At 53.4% G+C, this 17,386-nt stretch overlaps 1 protein-coding gene across 1 annotated transcript in view; it reads left to right on the top strand.

Moving 5' to 3' along the window:
* Positions 1–973: 973 nt before the first annotated feature.
* Positions 974–17,386, top strand: part of SHISA6 (shisa family member 6) — a 201,838-nt gene continuing 185,425 nt past the window's right edge. The window contains exons 1-2 of the mRNA XM_075015000.1: positions 974–1,584; positions 16,984–17,144. Coding sequence (XP_074871101.1) covers positions 974–1,584; positions 16,984–17,144 — 772 coding nt within the window. The remainder of the gene's footprint in view (positions 1,585–16,983; positions 17,145–17,386) is intronic.

Here is a 17,386-nt window from a genome sequence, read left to right as displayed (position 1 = left end):
CGGCCGCTAACTGCCCCTGGCCGCGGGCTGTCCCCCCCTCCAGCCGCTAACTGCCCCCGGCCCGGGCTTCCCCCCCCGGCCGCTAACTGCCCCCGGCCCGGGCTTCCCCCCCCCAGCCGCTAACTGCCCCTGGCCGCGGGCTGCTCCCACCCCCCCGGCCGCTAACTGCCCCCGGCCGCGGGCTGTCCCCCCCCCCGGCCGCTAACTGCCCCCGGCCCGGGGCTGCTCCCACCCCCCCGGCCGCTAACTGCCCCCGGCCGCGGGCTGTCCCCCCCTCCAGCCGCTAACTGCCCCCGGCCGCGGGCTGTCCCCCCCCCCGGCCGCTAACTGCCCCCGGCCCGGGGCTGCTCCCACCCCCCCGGCCGCTAACTGCCCCCGGCCGCGGGCTGTCCCCCCCTCCAGCCGCTAACTGCCCCCGGCCGCGGGCTGTCCCCCTCGCTAACTGCCCCCACTCGCCCCGGGCTGTCCCCCTCGTTAACTGCCCCCGGACCCGGGCTGTCCCCCTTCGCTCGGCCCCCTGCCCCCCGCTCCTGAGCGCAGGGCTGCGCCCGGGCTGGGCTGGGCTGTGCCGCGCCGCGCCGGGCTGGGCCCCCAGCGCCTGCGTCCTGCGTGGGGACAGCGCCCGTTCCCTGCCCCCGGAGTGTCCCAGTCCTCCCCGGCCCGCGGCTCGGCTCGGCTCGGCTCGGACTGCCCCGCCCCGTCTGACCCCGGCCCCGTCTCTCCCCAGCCAGTGGCCCGAGGAGCAGCGGCCGGGACCGGACGGGACGCGCCGATCTCCGCAGAGCAGCCGGCCGGGGCTCCGGGCAGCTCCTCTCGCTTCCTGCCGGCATGAAGGGGCTTCTGCAGAGCCGGGCGTCGGAGCCTGGCGCCAGCCCCTGAAGCGCCGCGGCCGGGCGGCGGCCCCTGCTGTGCCCGGGGCCCCCCATGGGGCGGCGGCGCCGGGGCCCCTGATCGCTGCGCCCGCCCGCTCGCCATGGCCCGCCGGCCCCTGCCGCTGCCGCTGCTGCTGCTGGCCCTGCAGCTGCTGGCCCTGCTGCTGGCCGCGCCCGCCGCCGGCCCCCCGCGGGCCAAGGGCAACCGGACGCAGGGCGCGGCCCGCCGCCCGCCGCGCCCGCCCAAGGAGCTCAACCAGACGCTGGCCGGGCCGGGGCCGGGGGCCGGGGGCGGCGGCGGCGGCGGCGGCGGGGCGGCCGCGGGCCCGGGCCCGGCGCACGAAACGTGCTGGGGTTACTACGACGTGAGCGGCCAGTGGGACAAGGAGTTCGAGTGCAACAACAGCCAGAGCGGCTTCCGCTACTGCTGCGGCACCTGCTACTACCGCTTCTGCTGCAACAAGCGCGCCGAGAAGCTCGACCAGGGCCAGTGCCGCAACTACCAGAGCCCCGGCTGGATCACCACGCCCGGCCTGCGCGCCTCGCCGCCCGACGGCGCCGCGCCCGACAAGTACGACCCCGCCAAGGACAGCACCAACGCCACCGTCTACATCTCCTGCGGCGCCGTGGCCTTCGTGCTGGTGGCCGGCGTCTTCGCCAAGGGCGCCTACGACAAGGTGCGGCGCCCGCCGCGGGAGATGAACATCCACAGGTAAGAGCCGGGGAGCGCCCGCCCGCAGCCCCGGACAGCCCCCGCAGCCCGCAGGCCCGGACAGGCCCCGCAGCCCGCCCCGTACCCCTCGCCCCGGACAGGCCCCGCAGCCCGCCCCGGACCCCCCGCCCCGGACAGGCCCCCGCAGCCCGCCCCGGGTCCCCCGCCCGCAGCCCCGGGCAGCCCCCGCAGCCCGCCCCGGGTCCCCCGCCCGCAGCCCCGGACAGCCCCCGCAGCCCTTCCCGGGTCCCCCGCCCGCAGCCTGCCCCAGGTCCCCCGCCCCGGACAGCCCCTGCAGCCTGCTCCAGGTCCCCCTCCTGCAGGCTCAGACAGCCCGTCCTGCCGGGCCAGGCCTCCCCCCACCAGCCCACCCGGTCAGGTCGGCCCCAGACAGCCTGTCGCTCCAGGATAGGTCCCCCACCCGCTGGAACACGGCCCAGGTAACCCCAACCCCAGACAACCCATCCTGCTGGGACAGCCCCTGATAGCTCCAGCCCCACACAGCCAGCCTGGCTGGGAAAGGCTGCCCCACCCACAGTCCACTCCACCAGGACAGGCCCCCGTGACTCCAGCCCCACACAGCCTGGCTAGGCCAGGACAGCCCCTCCCTAGCCCCAGCCCCATCCGATACAGCCTGCAACAGCTGGGACATCCCCCTGATAACCCCAGCCCCCTGCAGCCCACCTGGTGCAGGACAGCCACCCCTAACTCCAGCCCCCTGGGAACACCCTCAGTTCCCACTCAGTCTGCCTCAGGAGATCAGCCTCTGCAGATGAGAATCATGCAGGGCCTCCTCTGAGATACCCCAGGCACCCATGCAGTGCACAAGGGGAGATAAACAGACACACTTGAGACCCCCTGAGGGCCCCCTGCACCCCTGGGACAGCCACTCATAGCACACCCAGGGTGATGGATGTCCAGAAGTGAGACCCCAAGAGAAACCCCCTCGCTCCCCTTCACATGTCCTCTGGGACAGCCCAGCTCCCTATGCATCTCTCCTGGGGAGACAAACTTCCATAGGTGATACCTCCTATAGGACAATCCTTAACCCCCAAACAGCCCACCCCTTTCTGGGCAGCCCCCAACCTCTCACACAGTTCACACCCTGGGGTGCTCCAAAGCCTTCCACATGGGCCACGCTGCATGAAGAACCTCAACAGGGGGACACCTTTCTACAGTGTGGCTTCTCCTGAATGCCCTCTGTGGGACAGCCCGAATGCCCACCCTCAGCCTGCTCCCTTGGGGATGCCCCTCCCCCAAGCCCACCCCACAGAGGATTATTGGAAATTGAGACACCCCTCACCACCTATCTGGGCAGTCTGCTGCTACCCCCTCACCCCCAAACCCTAGAGGTGATCATCAACAGATGAGACTCCAGGCCCAGGGCACCATACACCTCCATGATGCCCTAAGCTCCCCCAACCCACCCTAGAGATGAGCTTCCATGGTGCAGAGACCCTCTGATCCCTCACCAGCCTCTGCTCCTGTCTCTGTGCAGCCCTTGGCCTGTCCCCTCTACAGAGGATGAGCATGCTCGTGTGAGGGGAGACAGTGAGCCAGCCATGGCAAGGGCAGGACCTCACCCGCCCCCTCTTCCAACCCTTCCATGTTCTCCAGCAAACAAACACTTACAGATGTGAGGCACTCTCCCCACTTTCGGGGGACTCACAGCCCCTCGCCCTAGGGCCCCTGCCCATGCCACTCATCCCATGCCCTTCTGGTTGCCATTCAGCACCTGGGCTGCTGGACAGCTCCCCCACCCTTGCTCGCAGGCTCAGCCTCCGTGGTCTTCTCCCTGCAGGTCTCTCCACTCCGCCTGCCTTCCTTTCCTTCTGCCTCACTCTGCGTCCCCCCACTCACTCCAACGTTGTAGGGTCCACTAGGCTCCGAGCAACCACACCCAAATTCCATGGCTGAGCCATGGGGGAGTTCTCCCCTTGGCCTCTGCACTGTCAGCATAGAGACAGGACCGTAAAGTGAAACCTTACCAAAGCACCTGTTCCCACGTTGCCTCTTAGCAACCCCTTCCCCCTTGAACGAGGTGATGAAATAGTATGTGGGGGGGTAAACGGCATCAAGGGATTTTCCAAACAACTCCAGTTCCAGGTCCTGCCCTCTGTGCATTTGGGGTTGGATTGCAGGGAGCTAGGGAGTATCTAAGTGTGTTTTTTTATGCAGAAGTATGACATGCTTAGAGCTTTTAATAGAGAAATTGTAGGAGACACAGTTAATACAATGGGGGGGGGGGTCGCTGTCTATAAGTCCATTTAAAAATATGAAGGTCAGATTTCCATGCCCCTTTTCCCTGTGGAGTCCATAGCTGGTTTTGATTTCTGGTGATCTAGTACCTTAAAATGCTGTCTAATACTGGAATGCTGGATGTTCCTGGAGTCTCCAAACATCAGCTTGCAAACAATGGGACATTACTTCTTAATAAATGCACTGGAACACACTCGCAAGGGAAGAAGCAAGTGTCTTTGGCAGATAATGCTTAATTTAAATCATCTTAATTAAAAATTCATTTCCTGTGTTTATCAAAAAACCCTGGCCGCGTTTTAAAGGCTGAAATAGAAATGTGAACCACATAGTTTGGGGAATGGAAATTTTAGCTTCTTACGCAGAGAAAGAAAAAAGTAAAAGGCACAAAGAGGAATTCTGCATTCGATACGTGTTTGACATAAAATTTATCTTCTGTCTCTGCCTCTCACGCACAAATTCTGACATCCAAACTCTCAACTGGTGTACATGGCCCTAGCTACAGTGAAGTCACCAGAGCTACCCCCATTCACACCCACTGAGGAGCCCCCAACCAAAGCATGTCTGCTGAAACGGAAGGCCTTGCATTATTAAGTCAGTTGCTGTGTCTGAATGGGAGCTGTTTCCTTTAGTTCCAATGGCTGCACTTTGGTAATCTGCATCTGTACAATATCGGGGTTCCAAGAGCAGTCACATCAGGAATAGATGCCTGAGTATTTGTTTCTAGGAAAAGATCATCAACTGCAGTAAATTGCATAGCTCCATTGGCTTCAGCACAGCTATGCCAGTTTATATCAGTTGATGCAATCGTAGGGCCTTGCTCAATTCCCTTTAATGAGTTCCCTTCACTTTAGGGGTGGGGACTTGGGCCCAATATCTTCCCACTAAGTGGAGGAGTTTGGAAATCCACCATGGTATTTTTGCTAGCATACCACGGTACTACTCCTACGTCCATTGAGATACAGGCAGCGTTGCTAGACTTGTCTAAGTTATTATTGTCATTTCCATTCCTTTGATGCCTCTTTTGCTTTATTTAGATAAGTTCTGGTAAAAATGAATCACCTGTGTGTGGATGAGGGAGATGAGTGGCAGATTGAGTGCTTGAAAAGCCTGACTTCCAGTGCACTTTACAAAATTGTTTGACTTTGATTATTATTATAATGTGGTAGCTGATAAAAGATTATATGTCTCATAGATGTTTAACCTGCATTAGATCAACATGGCACACTGGTTTAAATATTATGAAGCATGTCTCCAGCTGATAGGGGATGCATGGTCTGCAGAATTTATTGTTTGCAGCCTAAACATAGTACAAATATATAGGCTAGGACTGTGCATCTGAGTTCCTGAGAACAACATCTGAATGGTGGGAATGGCCAGGAAACAACAGTGTGACGCATTTCGGGCCATGTCAGTTGGCGTTGTATAGAGAATCTGGAATAATGCACTGGCCAGCTGTCAGGGTATGTCAAATATTAGGACGTGCATCCCACCAAAATCTTCAGAGTGATGTGCATGACAGCTTAAACAAAAACCAACACATTCCTGGGAGTAACTCGTGATGGGCCCAGTTTTGGCCCACCAACATCAATGACAAGATTCCTACTGATTTCAAGTAGAGCAGGACCAAGCTCTAAAATACAGTCTGCAAAGAAAAGCTCCAGAGGGCAGTTTGAGAAAGTGGTATGGGGATAGCATGTGAATAGTGAGAAAGTTCTTGGGTACCTTTTCCAGCAGCAGCAGTAGCATTTGCTCATTTAAAAGAAGCATTTCCATGGCTGTCAGGTTCATAAGTGGATAGTTTATACATGCACAGAATATTCACTAGCATAGGAGACAAGCCACTGACTTTTTCCTGGGCTATATATGCGTTCATCTCAAAAGTGAACATTTGGTCTTTTTCTTCTTCTTCTTCTTTTTTTGAGACCCCTGGATTATCCCTCTGAAGTAATTAGAAATGCTGCTTTGGTTTTCAAATAAGCAGAAACAATTGCAATATTATGGATGATTTGTAAAAATAGCCCATCTGGCTAGTTTGAAAAGCAAAAGCTAAAATACACCCCAAACTGTGGAAGTAGTTCAACTATTTTAAACAAATTGACTTTTGGAATATTTAAAAATCCTTCTGCTTGACCTTGTACAACTTGGTCTCACTTCACCACTTGGGAGTTATGGGGCATTCTAGGGATGAAATGAGGCTGATTTCTAACATTTTTGACTAACTGGTGTTTTCACTTGGAATTCCCCGCAAACACATGTGCGGCGACAATGATGCTTCTTTTTTCTTTCTACATGGATATTTTTTAAATTATATATGACCATGTCCTCATTTAAACAAAGAGAGCCCGTTACAGAATCCTTGATGGCAACAACACAAACATCTCTGCTGTTTTTAAAACCCGTTATCTGTTTCCGTGGTTTAGATGAATGACCCAGAATCTCCTCTTCTGGGAGTCATGAGCCCAAAATCCCTTCTTACAGTCCGTAAATAATTCAATACTAGTAGTATTGACTCCTTTTTAGTCTTCAGCAGAAGTAACTGCTCCATTCATTGCCTCAGGGACAGAGGGAAAACTCTTTATATTTGTGCAGTCAGATCTGAGAAATTTACCAGACTGGACCGTGAGAAGAAATGCACCTCCTGCACTAGACGGAGCCAGGTAAGAAAGATTGGGGTGGTTATGGTAGGACTGGGTACAAGAAAGGTATATGCCTTGATAAGAAGCCCAGATTTCCTCTCTCTACCTCGTCCAACTGCTGAGAAGAGGAGAGACTTCTGGGACTTCTACTGTGGCACTATCCCTCAGTCTTGCTTGGTGGCTCCATGTTTTGTATTCTCCTCTGGCTACTACAAGTCTGGTAAATTTGAAGATCTGTTCCTCTTAAGCTGCACAAATTGCATATGAACTCAAGAATCTGCTGCTACTGGGAGAGCATAGGATTGCTGCTACTCTACCCATCTCCCACGTCATCCTGGTTGGTACAAGGAGGGAAGAGGAGAAATGCTTCTGCTACTCTCCTTCTCCCCGCCTCTGTATTTTTGCATCCTGTTTCACATGAGTAATTCCCTGGGCTGTTTATTTAGTTTTTCGTAGCTGTCCCAAGTACTGTAGTGTTGGTAGTACCCATGGCAAAATGAACCATTCACTTGTGCATTTCACTTCTCTGCTTTGAGGCAAAACCCTGAGCAACATCAGAGGCATTGGAACTGTCTGCTTGCAGCTGCAGGAAAACTGCACCATATCATATTAGAGCTGGTAAATAGTTGGAAGATTTTATACATGAGGAAACTATGGGTTAGAGAATTCTCCTAATTCTTTCATTCTTCTGGAAGTCTTAAGCCCCTGTGCTTGCCAGGAAAATCACTAGTGAAAGGCAGATCCATTCTTCAAGGCCTGTATCTCCTTAATAGGTGAGGTGGGTAAAACGGCTCACAGGGTTGGTTTTTCAAACCTCAGGCCAGCACTGGCTCAGATCCAATGTCCAGTTATGGTATCAGCAGCCGAATAGGTGAGGGACAAGGGATTTGTGTGAGGTTCTTTAGTCAACATCTGGTGAACAGCACTTCAAGCCAGGCACCTCCACGGAGCAGTGAAAGAGAGTTAAGAACATACATCTTTTCAGATGGATTGTCTAGCTGATTTTATTTCCTTCTCGCTTTTGCTCTGTTGGGTTCTTCTGATGCTTGTCTCTTCCCACATTCTCCTCCACTGCATCTCATTGATCTGACTCACCCACGTCTCTTGTGCACACTCTGTCCTGCTTCCTCCTAACTGCTTCCCACTGGTGGTGCCTGACTCCCTTCTTCTCCAAAGGGTCCTGCCACACTCACTACGCTTGGTCCATTCTTCTGATTCTCCATCTGCCCCTTCTGAATTGCCCATTCTCTGTGTTCACTCCCAGGTCCCACTCCTCCAGGGATGTTAGGGTTTCAGCAGCTCATCCTGCTTTGTTTTGTTTTTTAAAAAATGGTATATCACCCAGAGGCAGCTGCTTAACTAACAAAGAAAAGTAAAGATTGTCACTCAGTGTGCACCCTGAGTCAGTTCAGCTCACTTAACAGCCTCTCTCACTCTTGCACAGTTGTGGAGGAAATGATGAAGCTCTACACCTAATTGTGTTCATGTTAGACCAGTTTAAAACAGGGCAGTCTCCAGGAAGTCCATGAAATTAAGTACTGTGCTAAGAAGCATCATGAGAGCAGAATGGGGCTCCATATAAGTCTGTGCCTGTGTCTGTGTGGGAGTAATTTTTCATTCTGTGTCCTGGAAACTTGAAACAACCACCCACAGTGTCTGGTGACAGTTTGCATGGTCCAGTGACGACTACTCTGCCACTGCAATCTGAAGATCTGGGCTCTGCTTCCCTAGTCAAAATTAGTTGACCTCTCTGCCTGTCTCCTAGCTGCAGCATCATTTTCCATAGCCCTTCGCAAAGGCCGTGCTCCTGAATCCAGGACCCTGACACCACTCGATTTTTTTCGGTGATTAAACCGTATCAGGAGTTTGTGCTGGTTCACCGGTTCTTGACCTTTATACAAGCCTTTGGGTTGAATTAAGTTCCTGAATTACCTGCTTTCTAATTACCGTTCTTTAGTGCTAATAGTCAATACCCAGGTAACAGTGGCTTCAAGTTCAGCGTTGGTTTTCAGTCACGATAGTTCCTCTGGTACTCCAGGCTCCTCAAGTTACAACTAGTCACTGATCTCTGGCTCTCTGGAGATCAGATACCTTTTTCAATGTTTTTTTTTCTAATTCTGGGTGGCTGTTGAGCTATCTCAAGAAGACATGTCATTGATCTCAGAGTACGTCGACATGATAAAGAAAAATCTGCAGCAGTGTTTCCGAGCCCTTGTCAATGACAGGCTCTAGAACCCAGCCGGAGTGTGTGTGTTTGGGGGTGGGGTGGGGGAGGGTCGACACATTCTGCTCTGCTTGTCACTGCTGGCTACTCTCTTAGCCAGATGAAGTGCCCTCCACTTCTGTCATGTTCTTAGACTTTCTCTGTTCAGCTCTGAGTTGGCTCTCTCTTTACACTGCCGTGTGAGCCTGGGACTCTTTCAGGGGGAAAAAAATGCTGCCACTTGCCCATCGTGGCAGTAGAAGGAAGAGTGTTCTTTTGAATTAGCCTAGTTTTCCTTGCAGGAGAGGTCCAGTTTTTACAGCCCCTAAGTTGTGTCTGCAAAATATGCAAGCAGGCATTTCCTGCAACAACTGTTCATGCATGCAAATATCTTCTGAGTCATGGAGCAGCAAATTCTATACACACAGTTACTGCCAATGCCCTCACCGGTCTGTTGTACAAGCACAGTGTGGGCACCATTCAAACAGCTCCACAGACGGATTTAAAGTTCTAGCTTCCATTGATTTTAGGAGTGGCAAGGGGGCAAAATACCTTTGTGGGTCTGGGTCTCAGTCAGTGTAATTCTGCTCTTTTCATAACCCTGACGTTCCTTGGAAAGTCTGCCATGCCATTTCTCCTCCAGCTGCTCCTCCTCCCGAGTTCTCTCTCAAGTCCCATTGTTCTTCTGTGGCAGGACACTGGTTTGCTTTGAGTATCTTTCCTAAGCATGGGTCACTTTCCTTTACTGTGCCACCCTGTGCTCTGATTCTTTTGGCCCTCGTGAGCTAGGTCGGGATGGGAAGGGTAATAGTTTGACAGCTGATTTCCAAGGAAAGGGTAGGTAGTGCAGGAAATAGTGTGGCTGGTACAGCCAGTTCAGAGAGGTAGCCGTGTTAACTGTTCGCTGTGCAAGGCGCTGCATTTAGCTGTTTTGGAATGGAAATCCATCAGCTGCATGAAAAACCTCACATTTTGTGATGGTACGGTAGGTGGCAGCGTTCTCTCCGATTCAGCCTGGGTGGGCACACTGCTCCAGAACGCTGCTCGGGAACGACGCTGTTGGAGGCACTGTTGCTGATGAAATGCAAATCCAAAGTCTTATGGCCGTCTGTGGTCATGAAGTATCTCAGGACATTCTTCTTGAGCCCTGGTATCCTGGCCATGCTTCCTTCAGTTTCCACTTCCTTTCTTCAATTGCTATAGAGGGACATTAGTCACTGGTGCCCCCCCAGGTCTGGTAGCATTTTAGTTGTGAGTTTAGGTGTCCTTCCCTAGTTCACGGTGGTCTCTGGGGGTTTGCTGTGCTACTTGCTGTGTATAACATACTCTGAGCTCCTTGGATTGAAGGCACTCTCTGAGTTGGCAATATGTCCTGCCTGTGCCAGATAGCAGCAGCTGACCTTCCCTGAGGGGTCCGTTTTCCCAGCACTGTCCAGTGTAGTCATGAACAAGCCTGCTCTGTGGTGAGCTCACAGGGACTCCTTTCATGTTTCGGTTGATTTGCCGCTTTAACTCATTTGCATTTCCAATGCTGCATAGAAAACAAGAATAATATTTCACTGTAACCGTAGCTCTGTGTTTGATTCTGAGCTCTACCATACCTGTTAAATCGTGGGTCACTCCCCAATCACATGGCTGTAACGCCAGTGTGAATGAGATCAGAACCTGGCCCTTACAGAGCCTACAGTTAAGATTTCATTGCGATTTGTACTTAAAACAGATGAACATTCCTGAGTCTCATAGCTAGTGACTGAGTCTGGCAAAGTGACTCATCAAAGGACAATTGACTTTCCCATGTAAGGTTTTTAAAGAAATCTGTGCAGTGGCTTTTGCAAGAAAAATAGTGAAAAATTCTCCCTTTGGGGAATATTGCCTCCTGCCTCTAGCTAAACAGCTGCAGAACCCTCAGACTTCATACACATGCACTCACAATCACCTCAAACTCAGCCACTTCCCCAGTTTCAAATGCACCACGCGCGGAGTTCTTTGTTGTTCAGGAGATCTTAACTGAGCAACACCAGGGAAGGATGAAAAGGCTGCTCAGTTGGACCAGCTGTTTCTGTTTTCTGATGCCACAGGGGGCAGCTGTTCCTGGTGCAGATTGCAAATTGGGGGTCTCTGTTAAGCTGGACTCCAGCCTCCCCCCATCTGTTCTCTTCCATTCGACTCCAGCCCCTCCTGGTAATCAGGGCTAATGGAGAAGGCTTGAAGAAGAGGGTCCTAGTAAATTACTTTGTTGAAGTGCTACATGACTTCTTTTTGGCTCTTTTGTTTTGTTGGAGTCCGAGTGGTGAGTTATTCACAGCTCAGCTATGGAGGTAGCTGCTCCAGCTGACGAAGCTCCTGTGTTCATCAAATGAGGGCCTTAGAAATGGCGCATGTGGCAGGGGCATGGGGAGGGTCATTTTAGGTGGGTAGCAATTAGGGTGGGAGAGGTGCAGAGGTCCAAATGGAGCTGGCACCAGGTCTACAGAGAAGGGCAAAGCCTGAAGATCCATGAGCCCTTCCATTGGCTCCCAGCCCTGCTGCAGAGCGTGGGTCCCTGGCTCCCACAGGCAGCCAAGAGCCAAAGCCTGCCCTCACTCCCCTTGCAGAAGGTTTGGTGTGATCCATGAAAATGAACAATCATTCCAGTTGAAGCTTAGATGTTCCAGAGAGCATCTCCCAGCCATCCTCGGCAATGTAACCCCGTATGTCACTTCTGCCATGTTCCAGCACAAACCTGAGCACGCAGCTGTGTGCCATTCTCTCTGGATGTCTCCTTCAGTGGTTACAGCTGAAGCACACAGTCATAGCTGTCTCAGACGTGGCCGGAGATGGGGCAGGAGGGAGGCAGCTGAGACCAAGCAAGGGAGCTGCGGAGAGGAGTGGAGGTGTGGTGCTGAATGACTGGCCAGCTCAATCCTTTGCAGAGCCTGCTGGGTGGGATCGTGCATGCCAGAGTACAATACAGGCCAAATTCTCCTCCCAGGAAGTCTGTGTTGTGTAGGGTAGAAGCACTCAAAAGAACAGATTCTATGGAGGAGACCAGCATTTCTCCAACTGGGGGACCTGACTCTCAGGGGAGTTGCAGAGCGAATCACAAGGTTATTTGCAGGTCAGGGGTTGCCTGCCACCCTGACTTTTGTTGAGGCTCTTGGCTGGGCACCCAGCTGTGAAGGCAGCACACCGCCAGCAGCAGTGCAGAAGTAAGGGTGGCAGTGCCGGTACTGTGCCATTCTTCTTCTCTGCTGCCTTCAGAGCTGGGTTCCTGGACAGCAGCAACCACTCTCCAGCTGCTATGCTCCAAAGTCAGCACGGCCACCAGCAGCAGAGCAGAAGTAAGGGTAGCAGCGTGCACCCCTCTTTACAACAACCATGTGCCCCCCACCAACACACTCCATTTTGGGTCAGGATCCCTGCCATCCCAACATGGTGACGTTTCAGGTGTAGATAGCTGAAATCATGATGTTTCCATTTGTAAAATCCCGTGATTGTGAAATTGGACCTTGAATGTGGTAGGGACCACTCACTGAGGCCGTGAACGGGTCCCTAGATGCTAGAGTAGGAACCAGAAAGTGCCTTTTAGCTCCCCAGACCTTCCTCAGATTATTTTAGCCGTGATGGGAACAAGCCTGTCTGTGCCAAACCCCCAGCTCCCTGAATCCACTGGTCCCCCTTTACTCAGACTGTGTGCTGCTCCTGACCCCATACTGGGAGACAACAGTCTCCCAGGCAAGCACAAGAGGGAGCACCATGTGGCGGGGCTGAAGAATCCAGTGCCAACAGCCTAGTGGATGCTACCCAGTCCCCATAAGTAATTTGAGCTGATCTGTGCTGTCCCCTGGCTGTGCCCGGTCTCCAACAGGATCCTAAATGCTGCATAGCCTTGACCCGGGCCTGTCTGAAATGCACTCGCTGCAGGGCAGCAGGCAACTGGAACTACAGTCACCTGCCCAGTGGCAGGTAGAAGGGCCTGGGGTGCCAAGGCAAACCAAGGAGAGACAAAGGTGCTGTGGTATCTGTGGCCAGCAAAGAGGTGGTCTGTTCTGAAGGAGCCATGCACAGGAATGTCACTGGAGGTCCGTGGGCCTGGCTCTGCCCTCAGCCTGTAGGACCATCCCTGAAGTCACTGGTTCTGTCAGGGTGGGAGAGCCTATGGCCTGGAGGCAGGAAGGGCTCATCTCTCTTCTCCAAGTTTCAAGCCTTGAAACCGGGCCCTTGGGTGGCATAAATTGGTGTTGCTGCTGACGTCAGTGTTGCTGTGCTGACATGCCCCCTCCATGAGTGTCCTGCCCCCAGACATATAGTGAGCAAAGGATCTGCTCTGCTTCTGGCTTGAATCTGGGGCCAGCAGCTGATATTATGTTTGGAGCTGGCTCTTGGTCACAGGCGTATAAATCCAGAATCATTCCCTTGATGACAGCGGAAATAGTGCGGATGTACACAGGCATAACTGGGAGCAGAATCTGGTCCCTAACAAGCTCACCTCGAAGGAGTATTACTAAAAGCTGTGCCATAACCCACCCTCCCAAGATATGATTGTGCAGTTACACAAATCTGACTATCCCATCTGCTGCACTAAAGGTAGAGCATCCAGCTGAGTGAGACTTGTTGTTCTGTTAGCAGACAGCCTTTCACAGTGCTTCAGAGCCTGATTCTGCAACCCTCCCTCTGATGAGAAGGATGCATTTAATTGCAGTGAGACTAATTGCGTGGCAGGGCAGTAAGATCAAGTATTTACAGCTCCTTCCATTGCACTCCATGTAGCTTTTCCAGTGAGAAAGTATACAGCTAAAACAGAGCTATTTACATGGTGCCAAATTCCTCCTCCGCCTGACTGCACTGGAGCTAGAGCAGGGAAAAGCTCAGCCCCTGGCGCGCTTTACGAGGAATCATTTTGATCACACCCAACATTATGGAAGAATTAGAACCCCTCTAATCAGCACACACTGAGGTAGTACATGTAGCGCTGCCTTTCCTTTCCCTTCTCTTTGGATGGGATCAAGATCTTGCCCACACTCGGGCAAATGAGCAGCCCATTTGGTATGGAGCGGATGCTTTCTGGCAGGTTGCTTCTTCATTCACGTTTACCCAGCTCATTTTAGTCCCATTAGGCTTCAGAGCCAACACGTCTTCCAACAGCTGTGTTCGGCTTCTGTAGTGTCACATCTGAAGGTGCAGCTGAACGGAGAGCAGAACCTCGTTTCACTGACTGGCGCTTCTGGTATCTTCATTTCTCTTCCAGTTTTTCCAGCCTGGTGGAGCAAACCACCCGCATACTGGTGTCCCCTGTGTTGCTGTGACTGATGCTTTGCTCGTGGGCTGTCAGCATTGCATTCCTTCAGGGTGGAAACCAGTAAAGGGTTGCAGTGGAAAGCTCTTCCTGTCAGTCCAGTTTGTGTTTACACTCAGGACTGGGAAGTTTGGCTCCTGGTTGGAGCCAAGCCCCAGCTATGCTCACTCTCCTGGAAACGAATCACACACCAGATTAGACCCCCCTTCCCCCTGCACGTGGCTAAGCACTCCCCCAGAGGCACCGGCTTAGTCTTCCAGTTCAGGTAGACAGTAATGGAGAGGGTTAGGTGCTTCTTACGGACTCTGATCCCCCAGGAGCATATTCATTTTAATTATCTCAATTAGTTTTAGGGAATTGAAGCAAACATCCCTCCCGGAGGCTGGGCAGCCCTGTCCCTAGCGCTCAGTCAACCACCAAGTGCCAGCTGAGAGTAAGAACAGCAACCATGGGAAGAGACTGGAGAGAGAGGCTGTGTCCGGTATTGTGACAGGGCACGGCCCCCTCCTCTCCACCCCACCCCAGCGTGTCTGAGTTCTCTTGCCCACATAGCATCTTCTCCCGCACAGGCCCCTCTGAGCTCCTCTGCAAACCCCCCTCTCAGGCCCACTTTGTCTGGGCTGCCTTCACCAAACTGAGCTGACTTGCCTCTACCTGGCCACCTGGGTCATGCTGCCACAGCCCCGACTTGAAGGACCCACAACAACCCAGAGACATGGCTTCTGCCCTCAGCACTCCCACTACAAAACATGGTTCCTCACCATTGCTGATGTTCCCCATCTCCCGACCTCCATCTGCCCTGGGACTGTCAGCCTGTCAGAGCCGGGGTTGTGCTCCCCAAGTGTTTGGGGGGGACCCTGCCCGGGGAGGGGCTCACTGCAGGCAAAGAGCAACTCCTGGCATTCCCACGACACAAACACTGACCTAACCAGCCCCGCACAGTCGTCATGCAGCAACAGGTGCCTGGGACCAGCCCTGCAGTGCAGCACAGCATGGAACAGCCATTGACTTGAGGGGGAGCTCCCCCTGCCTGCAGAACGGGAAATGCCGGGGGAGGACATGTCTGCACTGGGGAGCACTGGGATAAGGGCAGGGGCCGGGGCAGAACAGTTCCCCAGGCAGGAAGGACTCGTGCTCTACTGATGAGGCCAGAGCCTGTGGTTCCTTGGTTCCAGCTCTGTCCCTGCCTTGCTTGGTGACCTTGGGCCAGTCACAAAAGGCCATATTGCACTTCATTGTGCGTCAATATTTGCATGACCAATGCGAGCCCCTCAGACTTGGCGCGCAGCACTCGCAGCTTGGTGCATAGTCAGCGGCCGCTCGGGGCAGGCAGAAGCCGGGGCGTCCGGCATTGCGTATTCAGACAGTCAGGGTTAAGCAGGAGTAAGAGGCACACATGGAAACGTGGGCCGTCAGTGCTCTGGGACAGAGTCTTGCCCCCTCTGCCATGCCCAGGGTTCCCTTGCATGGGGAAGCTCTTGGTTGGTGTGCTTGGCCCTACGCTGGAGACCTGCCGCTCTAGTGCAGGGGGTGAGGCAGAGTGCACCCCCAGCTGTTGTGACTGCTGTAACCACTGGGCTGCTCTAACTCAGGCAAAGGCCCAGAGGATTCGGGAGTTGTAACTGAGTCATCAATGGGTGCCCCCTCCAATAGTACCTCTCACCCTTCCCTGTCTGTGTCATACCAGGCGTGTACCCCTGCGGCTCCTGGCGCTATGGGGACTTGGTGGCGGGGGGGGCGCTATGAGGGGTGTTTGCAGCAGTGAGTGTTGTAGCACTGCCGTTAGCCGGGATGTTGTAAGCTAAAGTGCGACGAGAGCCTTGGGGGGATTCCTGCCTAGCAGGACTCAAAGCACCGACCCCTGAATAGGGGCTGAGGCTAGAGGAAGGGATCTTGTGTGGTGCTGATTCTGCCTGCTGTTCATAGGGCGTGGGCATGGCCTAGTGTGAAGTATTTTCAAAGTGGAACAGAGTCAGGTTCTAAACATGGTTTGATTTCAGACAAGGGGTAGGGGATTTCTGTAAGGATGGCAAAGATAAGCAACACCCATCTTATGAACATGCAATGGAGGATTATCTCTGTTGGAACCCCTGGTGATTTCAGGCACATTCCCTCCATCTGAGAGAAATGAACCTTTCAGACTCAATCAGCTTTAAAATGCCACCATCTCTTACAACCCACGTCATCCCGCCCTTGCTCCTGCCAGTCAGGAGATAGCTGTTGGGTTCACTTAAACAATCAGTGTGTTTCATTCCTGTGTGTGCATGAGATACTCGCGGAGTGAATCTCTTGAGTGCCCAGAGGCCCTGCTTGCATGGGGGGATCACTGCATGCAGTTCAGAGCTAGGGTGTTGAATGCACATATTCCCTCCCACAGAGAGCATTGCTCAATCTTCCTGCCATTAGACAAGTCTCAGATGGGGACAGTGCCTCAGATAAGCTCACACACTGAAAGCTATAGCCCATGGGAAATATTTCAGGACTGGGCCTTATCCTAAACCCCAGCACCACTGTGGACCCTTACTGGCCCTGCTGTGGGTAGGAAAAGCCAGGCTTGAAGCGCAGTGAGACAGACTCCCTTCGAGCAGGTGCCTCCAGGATCTGAGTTGAGGAACTGCGCTCTTGTTGTACTTATGTACCTGGCCTGTAGAGCCCGTCTGTCCAGTAATCATTTTTATGAAGGCCAGGTTCACTGCTGCACAAAGCAATTCAAGAGCAGTAGCAACGCCAGCAAGGGCAGCAATGGAGAGAGAACATAACCTCAGGGTTGAGTGAGTTAGTAGATGCATGTGAAAGATTAAACAATAGCCAAACTCTGTTGTAATCAGACGGAGCCGTGCTCAGGAACGTACCCATGGAGGGACACGTAGCTCTTAAGCCACAAGGGTTTTTGTTGCCTTTGTATTTTCCCTTAAGAAACCAAAGCACCAGCAGGGCTCAAAGAGAGACTATGAACAAGTGAAACCTCTGAATGTCAGTCTTGCTGTTCTGTGAACATGTTGTGTCCTCTTTTTTTTTCATTCCAGGGCTCTGGCAGACATCCTAAGGCAGCAGGGGCCAATCCCAATAGCACACTGTGAGAGAGAGACTATCTCGGCCATAGATACCCCTCCCAAAGAAAACACGCCTGTCCGAACATCCTCCAAAAACCACTACACCCCCGTGCGCACCTCGAAAAGCAACCCAGGTAAGTGTCTCTCTTCCACTCAGCTCCTACCCAGCCCATTGCTCCCACAGCTCGTTGAAAATGAGCAGAAGAGAAGAGGTAACAAGCAAGTACATGAGGGGTTTGCTGAGGATTTACCATAGCCCCCTGGGCTCCAACCCAATAGGCAGTGTGAAGTATTGCCCAGGCTGCATGAACTATGCGGCTGGAAAACGAGGACATCTCATCCAGGCAGGAAAAGGCTGCATGTGGAAGCTTGGGCA

The sequence above is a fragment of the Carettochelys insculpta genome, chromosome 20 (assembly GCF_033958435.1).
Source record: "Carettochelys insculpta isolate YL-2023 chromosome 20, ASM3395843v1, whole genome shotgun sequence".
Classification (NCBI taxonomy): Eukaryota; Metazoa; Chordata; order Testudines; family Carettochelyidae; genus Carettochelys; species Carettochelys insculpta.
This window is presented reverse-complemented; position numbering and strand designations above follow the sequence as displayed.